At 29.6% G+C, this 10,506-nt stretch overlaps 2 protein-coding genes across 2 annotated transcripts; one reads left to right on the top strand and one right to left on the bottom strand.

The window, feature by feature from the left end:
• Window positions 1-1,851: 1,851 nt before the first annotated feature.
• On the top strand, window positions 1,852-3,894 carry LOC119670238. Its single transcript, XM_038080415.1, has 6 exons — window positions 1,852-2,050; window positions 2,118-2,381; window positions 2,447-2,573; window positions 2,637-2,814; window positions 3,218-3,420; window positions 3,493-3,894. The coding sequence occupies exons 1-6, from the start codon at window positions 1,875-1,877 to the stop codon at window positions 3,790-3,792; spliced, it is 1,248 nt and encodes a 415-aa protein (XP_037936343.1). The 5' UTR covers window positions 1,852-1,874; the 3' UTR covers window positions 3,793-3,894.
• Window positions 3,890-7,637, bottom strand: LOC119670237 (chitooligosaccharidolytic beta-N-acetylglucosaminidase-like; the record flags this gene model as incomplete). Its single annotated transcript, XM_038080414.1, is given in 6 exon segments — window positions 3,890-4,155; window positions 4,520-5,325; window positions 5,384-5,602; window positions 5,670-5,763; window positions 7,043-7,443; window positions 7,499-7,637. Coding segments are annotated over 6 exon segments (1,776 nt in total). The 3' UTR covers window positions 3,890-3,973.
• Between the last annotated feature and the right edge of the window lie 2,869 nt (window positions 7,638-10,506).

Raw genomic sequence — 10,506 nt, 5'->3', positions numbered from 1 at the left:
CAACTTTGTAATCTCCTTCTGCCCCTAATCAAAACTAAAGAGTCACAGACAAAGATGACATTACATTTCATATACAAACCCATTGTTTTAAGACGATAACGCAAGCCATGATGATCTGCCGATATTGTCAGTTAGGTTCTACTGAGGAGTGGCGGACTACCATAGTTGACCGCATGAACCAGCTCTTTGGTCTGGCAATTATCAATAATATATACATATATTAATACAACTCTTGTATATTGCACACAATTCTGAGGAACATTTCTTTGATGTGAAAAAAAAAGTTCAGTATATATATATAGAATAAATACTTGCACCTATGTGAAATGCGTGGGCGTAGTTAAGGTGACATATGAGTTAAAAATGCCCCTAAATATGTATATAGCAAAGTGATCATCTACACAACTAGTTTATTTATTTTATAAAATTTTAAACTATTTTTAATTTTTTATTTTATTGTTTTAAAAATATAAGTCGGGTCTAAATATTAGATACTCACATCAATAACTTTTACATTACCATCATCTTTGTATTTATACCAAAACTTCGAACCGTCGTTTTTTCCGAAGCAACAAGCGGAACTGCACCGAAATAAATACATTGGCTTATTTGGGTACAGCATCGTACATAAAGTACCTGCTTATTCTTCAATAAAATGTTTATAAATAATTATTAAATTTTATTTATAAACATTTTTAATTTATTAAATTATTAAAAACAATATTTATTTAAAGTAAAAATTTTCTCATTCGATATATTCGAAATTTATTAAACCGAAAAAACTCGTTTCAAATCCCTTTATCAAACTATCATATATTGTCTCTAAAGCAAATATATATTATTATTATTGTCAAATTACAAATACATAATTTTAATAATATTTCCTGAAAGTTAGACAACAGTTGAAGATATTTATTTTCGCAAAAGCTGTATTAAAATAATTGTAAAACCGACATCAATTTTAATGTTGGATATTTTATTTATAGTTTTTTAACAAGGTAATAGATAAAATTAGTGCATTTTTATAGCACTTATGTGCTTTTTATGGTGCCAATAATAAATTGACATAAAATTAGTGCAGTTATAGCACTTATGTGCTTTGTTATAGTAACAATAATAAATTGACATATTTTTTTTTATTTAGGGACTTTACTGTTTAATATCATTGAATGTAATTATAAATTTTAAATGAAGTATTCAGACGCATTCTGTATATTCGTAAATCAGTACAATTTTCACAGCAAAAATACATGAAAAATGTATATAGACGTATTGAAAGATCGTCAGAGGTACATCAAACTGATTATTAACATTATAGTAATGATTGTTATTATCAGTTGATTATCTTCATCACAGAAAATCTTATAAATTAATGAATTTTCTTTATAAAATTTTCTGCTTATTTTCAAAAATAAAAAAGTCCCCGTTCTCTATAAGATTCTCTTAGATTATTATAATTAGATGGCTTAGTGCAAGTTGTTTGACTTTCAGAACTTTTTTCTATTTTTCACATGCCTATCGAAATTTTTGTTGCTTTGTAGACATTTTTATTTAAGCATTAATTAAAAGCATTCAAATTGTTTAAAAAATATCATATTAAGATTATAATCAATTGTTTTTATTAATATTATTTATTAACCAAGGAAATGACTATGTTGAGTTTCAGACAAATATTTGAACAGTGCTGCATACATAACAGCATTGCTCTCGATAATACTTCAGATTAGAGTGATTGTTTTACTATTTAACTTATTTGTTATCTGTTTACGCTGTTGATAATATAAAATTGATAAAACGAAATTAGTAAAATAAGCAGAACTAATATTTTTTCAAATCATTCATTTACTTTCAGTTACTAAGCATAGAACCACATAATGAGTCTAACAGATATTTCTACACACTTCACTGAGTCAACGCTCGATGCTATAATACAAAAAGCTGGAGGCACCAAACATACTTCCTTTAAGTTTGGTAAGGGTTTTAAAAAAGGTGATTCATATCTTTCGAAGGTGTTTCGGCTGTGTGTCTATGGTGTTAACGAAGGCAATGGGTAAACCGACATACTATTTAATAAAAGTTTATTTTATATATCAAAATACCATATGTTATCTTTGCAGATCAACAATTGAAGTTAATTTGATTGTAAAGGCAATGCCCGATAATCTTGCTAGACGTAAACTTTTTCGTTCGGTAGTTTTCTTTCGAAATGAAATTAATTTTTATACTCATATTGTACCTGCTTGGGAGGAGTTCCAAGCTAAACGAAATCCTACAAATCCCTTTACTGAATATCCTATTTGTTATGCTTCGCATTGCGATGGAGAAAATGACTTTGTTGCTTTGGAAGATGTGAGCTTCTCCGGATATGGTTCACCAAATAGGTAAAAAGTATTATAATTTAATACTTAAGCAATTAATATATTCGATTTTTTTTCAAATTTTGCAGAATGAACTATATAACTTTGGAGGAGTGTTTATTAACAATGCGTACACTGGGACGCTTCCACGGTATTACATTAGCATTAAAAGCTTTAGATCCACAAAAATTTGAAGAGACTTCAAAACATTTAGAAGTATGAGTTGTTTTTGTCTAAAAAAACAAGTGATAAAATTAAATATATCTAATTCTTACACAGGAAACCTATTATGATGAGAAATATCGTAACTGGTACGTAGGGTTTCTAAAACTTGCTTGTAATGTTGCCAACGATGCTGTTTCGAAAACATATCCAGAATCCAAATATGAAACAATTGCTAATAAATTTTTACAACCAAAACTCTACGATGATCTAATTAGTCTAGTATCCACAAAAAGTACGTATACTCTTATTCAAAAGTAAAATTTTAATAAGGCACCATACTTCAATAATATTAATGAGTCCTTTAAAATGTTCGAGCATGCGATTATGAAGCAAATCAAGTGTACTCAAATTCTAATATTTTGATTGAAGACCTTAAACATTCGAAAATGGTTAAAGTGCTCGATAAAGTTCGAGCTACTCGAAGCGCCCACATGCTGTGCTCCAATCTAAACATACTCGAACATTAAAATACTCGGATTTCATTTTATCGAAATCTTTGAGCATTTTAGTATGAATCACGGTACTCCAACCCAACCATATTCGAACATCAAACTGCTCGAAGATTCGATTAACTCGAATGATATTGATATAATATTTAAAAATATAAATTAATTTATTTACAATATATTGTTTAGGTAAATTAAGCGTTTTTGGACATGGGGACTGCTGGACTCCAAACTTTTTAACTTCATACACAAAAGATGGTAAGCCCGAAGCAATTAAAATCATCGACTTTCAGTTAGCGCGTTGCGGTTCACTCGCTTTGGATATATCATTCTTTATTTATTCGTGTACTAGTGAAGAGTTACGTGATAACCATTATCTGGAGTTACTTGAGGTACGTATTTATATTAACATTTATTTTTGAAGTACATTTTTATTAACAATTATATTTTTAACATAACTCCAGGCTTATCATAAAAGTGCTAGTGCCATAATTGCTGATTTAGGCGCCGATCCGGAAGCCGTATTATCCTGGCAAGCATTACTAAATGAATTGCAAAATTTTGCACGTTTTGGTTGTGGCATGGGTATTGAATCTCTACCTATGTCTTTAATTGAAGATGATGAAGTTGCTGACTTAGATGAAATTAAAGAGAATGCTGTTCTTACTGATGTTTGGAATATAACGCCATTTAAAGAGGCAAAGAAGCGCGAACGTATAGCACAAATATTAAAACATGCCATTGATCAAGGTTATATTAAGTAGAACTATAAAAATAGCTACAATACTCAACTTTATACATATTTGTATATAAAATTTTTTTTAACACTATTATATATAAAATAAAAGAAATACATTTTCCATTGACTTTTTATATTTTTATTAATCCTTTAAGGCTATTAAGATTCTTAGTTAGTATACTAAATTTTTTGTGAAAATAATTTCACTACAGACACTGTCCTTCGTTTAGAACGCACCATTTTGGTATAACAGCATCTGGTCTTATACCACGAGCAATTAATCGATCTCTGTAGCGATAGAAGCGCGTTTGAGCCAAAATATTCGAGGTTTTCGGATTTGACCATAAACGTTCTGCTGCAGCGCCTGCGCGTGGCCATATTCGAGCCTCTGAAAAGGAAATAAAATCAATTATAATTTTCAATCATTTTTACGCAGATATAACGTATATCCATTTAACGTTTTTCTAATGTATAGCGGTGATTTTTTAAACCTAAGAACGGATAAAATATTTTTGACATTAGTCAAACTGAACAATGTTGAAGAATACATGAAAAGTTGGTCATTATAGAAGAAAATGAAGGAAGCTCGACTCTTGATGGTTCATCTGAATCGCATTTAATAAGATTGGAGTCCGGAAAGGAGGGAAAAGTTTTCAGCAGTAGTTATTCGACATTTTCAATTACTTTTTTTAAGCTTTTTAAACTAAATAATTAAAAACATAAAACTCTAATAAACATACAATAATACGTACCAACGGAGTTTTGATCTACATATTCGCTCCACATGCAAACTTCTCCACCTAACACTTTTGTGTTAGGTTCAATTCGATTATTATATACTGTCGCCCAATTATAGTATGGTGTACGACCCCAGAAACCATGATCCAAATACCAAGCATTTTTAGTTGAAAGAATAATATTATAACCTCTTTTCATTAAATCCTGATTTATGGTATCATCCGAATCAACCCATGTTTGTATAATAAAACGCTCCTTAGGTAAAAATTCTTCAATTATATTTGGTTCAGTTAAATGACTTGACCATACAATCACCGATTTTGGTGATTGCAAACGTGGATATTGTCGCTGATTGACATCATCCCATGATTCTAAATTTTTTAAATGGAAATTTGACCACAACTTAAAAAAGCTTTTCATGCTCAAATCATAGCCAGTATCAATCATTTTTTGTGTTATCTCCTTTGTATTATTCCAACAAGGTATGTAAACCTCATCACCACCCATATGTATGGTTTCTTCAGGAGCTCCAACTTCAGCAATATCTTCATAAATCTCTTTCATTATCGAATACATATTATCATTTAATGGATTCAATTGACCACAAGGTGGTTGCACACAATATTGACGCCATGGTGTATTATTTATGCATACAGCTAAGTTACCCATTCCACTCATAGGACCCCATTGCCAACCATTACCAGCATGTGAAGGTCCATCGATTTCTATCAGTACTCGAATACCACGTAAACGTGCATATTTTATGAGATTTTGGGTATCGGTTCGAGAATATGTATGTTCATTGGAATAAGCACCAAAACTAGTTGCAAAAATATATCAAGTATATGAAATATAAAATTTTTTATATGTATGAATACCGTTGCAATTCAGGAACACGTGTAATTTCTAATGGGAAACTGTGTGTATCCACAACATGCCAATGGAATACATTTAGTTTTGATGCAGCCATCGCATCAAGAGTATTACGTATGATACGTAGCGGCATATAATTTCTTGATGTATCCAATAAAACACCTCTATGCATGAATATGGGTCTATCGATAACTCGAGCAGCTTGAGTCATCAATAGTCCATTGCTATTATTGAATTTATGTATGAATAATTAACATATAAATTATACGTAATATCAGTTAAAAAATTTACCTCACACTTCCAGTTATTAAATTTGAAAGGGTCTCAAACGCATGTCTTGCTCCATAAACTGTTACCGACTTTATATCAACGAAAGTTGCAGTAGCTGCAATAAGTAGTATATATTCATTAATTATAAATTTGTATCACATTATTTATATTGTATTATTTTTGCTACATTTTCCTAATTTTAGTTCCTTGAAATATATACGTTATTTTAACTTAACTGCCACTAAAACAGCACTTCACTTTGGAAATCAATGGATATACAAAAAGTTCTTTAGTGAAGTTTATAAAAATAATGGTTTAAATTTTATATAACTTATGAGAAACCAGTCTTTTATGGTCTATCACCTGGCTACTATCAACATTAATATAGATATAACCGTATCTACTCTATAAACACCTCATTGAAGTTACATTTAGTTAATTAGACTAATGGTTAGTTAATGATTAATTAGACCAATGAATGAAAGCGAAAACGCAATCCATTTCATAAATAAGTTCTAACGACCAATTGAAACTAGTGTAGGACCTATGCAAGATATATATTAAGAACAGAATTAATAATAAGATATACGAAACCTGAATATTTGATGCAGATTTTAAGAAATGTGAGGAATTGAAATTGCTAAGAAGAATTACTTGTCCAAAAATCCTAGATAATAGCTTTTAAGTTATACGCAAGAACGTGGAACTAACAAATATACAATATTAAGTGACGCCTATTGGACTGTATGTGTAAAGTATTCCCAACTGCGGGGGACTAGCCATGTAGATGATAAAAAAATGAATTCCAATAAGCAAGAATGAGGTAGACAAGCTGGAGGTAAATAATGTGGGAGTGGATCTACTGAAATTTAATGTTCTGAATTAAAAATAAAACATAAAGTATAGAAAAAAGAGGAAGGGTTTTATTTGAAAAACCAACACTGGCAACTAGCTGCACCATAAAGGAGGGAGATAGTTATTATATTGTGACAAAAACTATCCTATTATAAGATATATCATTCTCCACTCAAAACGCATATATAAATGATATTAATGTCCTTAAATGGAATTTTATAGAAGTTGAAAATATCTCGCCCCTGAAAAATACAAAAAAAAATTTTTCACCTTGCTTAATTCAGCGAAGCATATATATTAAAATAAACAATATTCAATTTTCCAGCTGACTGCACTGAAAGAAATGAAGAAAATAAAATATAGATAATAATAGGCAATAAAAAATGTGTCTGCTAATTTTAGAAAGAAAAATGAAAAATTAGAAAATAATTTCATAAAAATTTTTGTTTTTGCTATAAAAATTTGTTATATAGACAACATTTATAATATTTTTTAATAATAATATATTTTTGACATAATTAATTATTCTTTTCACTTACCTGTTGTACGTATACTTAATGTATACGACTCATCTGTGTTCCAATCCAAACTAAGACTAGTTGAGTTAATCGTGGCTTTCACGAGTATCTCTTTTCCCTTGTCAAGCGTACAGTTTCGTACGCATTCCTTTAAAATATTACTAACGAATATACGATTTGTTTCACGTATAAACTGTGTTGTTGCAGCAGTTGGCGCAACAACATTGAAACGTACTTTCCACGGATCGAAACGGACTCTCTCATTTGATATACTGCAGTCTCCAGTCGGCATAGGCCATATGGCTCCATATCGACCACATGACAATCGGCAATCATGTTGACTTTCAAATCGAATTGCATCTCCAATATTCGATGCTGGGTCCAGTATACATAGGTCTAGAGATGTGCAAGCCCATTTATTGCTAAAATGGTTTAATTCTTTATAAAATGAAACTTTTTGAATTTTAAACTACAAACCTATCTCCATCGCCTCTTATAGAATGACATAGGAGAATTATTTGAAAAAAAATTAAAAATTTTATGGATTGCATTTTAAAGTCTTGTAATTATTTTTAAGCATACCACTCTGTAAATTTTTTTTTGTTATTATAGTTTTTATTAACGTTAATCTTTTATTAACTTTAATTAAGGTTAAAAGTTTAACTTGTTATTCATTGCTAAAATTAAGAACCATAGAAAGTTTTTCACATGAATGTATATAGAATTTGTGTACAAAAATAGAATATACCAATCAATTTTTTTAATATAATCAAAAATCATATCATATTTATTAGATCATATTTTAATCACATTTCTCAGACGATATCACATGACAGTGCGTATGTTAAATATTGGAATCTACCAGGTGAAATCTATACAAACTCAAATGAGGTAAACATTAAATGTTATAGAAGACGTCGAATGATATCAAACAGCGCTTTGATCAGTATTAAAAAATTAAAAATCAAATTTAGTAAATTTAATCAATATACCTATACAATTAGTTCGCATTATAATATATATAGTTAAGTTGAAACTGTATCGAATTCTACGTTGAGCATCTATTATTAGTAAATAAACTGGATGGTAAAAAAAATGAATAATGGATTAGTATGAAAAAGCACGAGAAAAAGATACTAACAAATATATATAATTATATAAACTCGAAGTTATAGCAGAGTATTTTAAATGGTTCCTTTATATGGACTATAAAACAAGGCCCACATAATTGAACAATAACAAGCTTTAATTAATTATTATTTTACACGCTGAGAATTTTTTATCTAGAGACAATAAATGAAAGAGTTCTAAAAGAAAATTATATACAAGCTGAGAATCAAGAAAAAAAAAGCTGCAAAAAGATTTTTCATAACGCCTCAATATCTTAAAAACAACATATTAATAACTAATATTCTATACTAGCAGTCACATCAGCAGGCAACATCTTGATGGGCTGAAGTTTCCCGAAATGACTTGAAGAACCTTATTTCCATGTATAAGCATCTTTATTTATTATTAATGCATTATAACTATTTAATTAATAAAAGCACTTCTTTCAAGTTACTGGAACTATTTGCAAGCACTACCATTCCTGATTGTAAACCGATGTTACGCAGTTACATACTCGACCACACCATAATAGATGTCCGGTATGTCATAATTGTGGAAATATCTACACCGATTCCGATTGTGAGCCGATAGCATCCAGTTGAAAGGAGTAACAAGTCTTATATATGATATATATGTATGACATATATAATGAATAAACAGTAACACAAAAAATAACTTTACTAATTGACAATAACAATGGTCCCACTTCTAGCAATACTCTTTCTCCACAATAAAGATATTTATTTCACTTTCTGGCATCAACAATAACTGTAGTTTTTTTTATGTTTAAAACCACTTGTTTACTTAAAAAAATGTTTTTATTCTTCTATAAACCATACTTTTATAGATGATAATACATAAAATATTTACAATTACATAAATAAAACAGGAGTACGACGTAAGATACATAACCTCCTTTTAGCCACACTATTTCTTTACCAGATGCGAACAGTTTGTTTTCAAGAAAATGTGAAAAGTACCACTCTTATCCAAAGATGACGGATGTGTAGCTAAAACTTAGTTATTAAAATATATACACACCAAAAATATTAAAATTTGGGAACTCCCGTTTGTATATTTACAATGTTTTCCTAATCATTTCACTTCCTTTTATTTAATTTGAACAGGCAATAATACCTCTTTTTAAAATCTGAAAAACTGGGAAAAATACAGACTACTTTTATCATTTGAGCAAAGTGAAGACTTAGATTAATTTTCTAACTGGAGATATAGTAAATAAGATAAAATGATCACAATGTGTGAATTCAAAAATAAAAACAATCAATTCCGTTGTATTCTAAAGCAATAACCCAATCTATATCAATACTGGGTCAATTATTCAACTTAACCGCTTATAAAATGCATGAATTTGATACATCTAAATCTATATAATTTTATGAAGTTCGTATGTACGTAGAAGCAGCAGATATAAATTTTAAGACATAAACAAGTTTTAGTAAAACTTTTACCATTGTTAATGTATAACATAATTTAAAAACTATTTATAACGTTGAAGAGAATGGTTTCTTCTGACCATTAACGAGTAATTTGAAAAAAAAATATGAAAAAGGAGGCCTACAGTTCAGCTATATAATCAGTTTCCGTTTATATAGCGGAAGGAAAAAAGCTATTTTAATTTATTGGAGGGTTGCACTCCTAAAAGATTCTAGTTCAATTGTCTTCATTTCAATAATTTGCTAGCCAAGCAAAAAGGAATGAATGATAAATGAATTAATGATTTGATCCAAAGACTAAATAGTGTTGTGTTCTGATAACACAATTTTGTCGGGACTTTGTTTAATAATACAATATCATTTATTATCACAAAGCAGATTGGGTTAAAAACCAGTTAGGCATTATAATCGTCGGTTAATCAGGGGATCATATAATCATCGGTTCGTCGGTTACCCTTAGCGACAGACTCTTGTTTGTTGTTGCTTTCAATTTATTGATTTATCATGAAAACAACAACAAATGCGGTGCTCGATCATCATTTGATTATCTGCCTTACATGACCCTTAAAAATAGAGAATAGAACACAGAAACTAAGACCTTTCAATATGCTGGATGTGGAAATAATTTATAATGATATTCTTCAAATCTCACCATGGTGGTCACGAATGTACGTGCAACTAACAACATTCTCATAGTGGGTGAGCAGTTATCTGTTGGCCAAATAGGAACATTTTTTCTTTAAAATATTACTTAAAGAGGTTTTCGAAATGTAGTGAACTACAACAACAAATTTTTTTTTATATTATTTTAATTGATTTTTTGACTGCTGTTTCAAATATTGCCAAATACCCATCGTCTTGTGGTCTTGGAATTATTTCTTATATTTAATTATTCATAAGTAATTTTTTGGGATTGAACTC

This window comes from Teleopsis dalmanni, chromosome 1, assembly GCF_002237135.1.
Source record: "Teleopsis dalmanni isolate 2A chromosome 1, ASM223713v2, whole genome shotgun sequence".
Classification (NCBI taxonomy): domain Eukaryota; kingdom Metazoa; phylum Arthropoda; class Insecta; order Diptera; family Diopsidae; genus Teleopsis; species Teleopsis dalmanni.
Note: the sequence above shows the minus strand (reverse complement) of the source record. Positions and strands in the feature narration are given on the sequence as shown.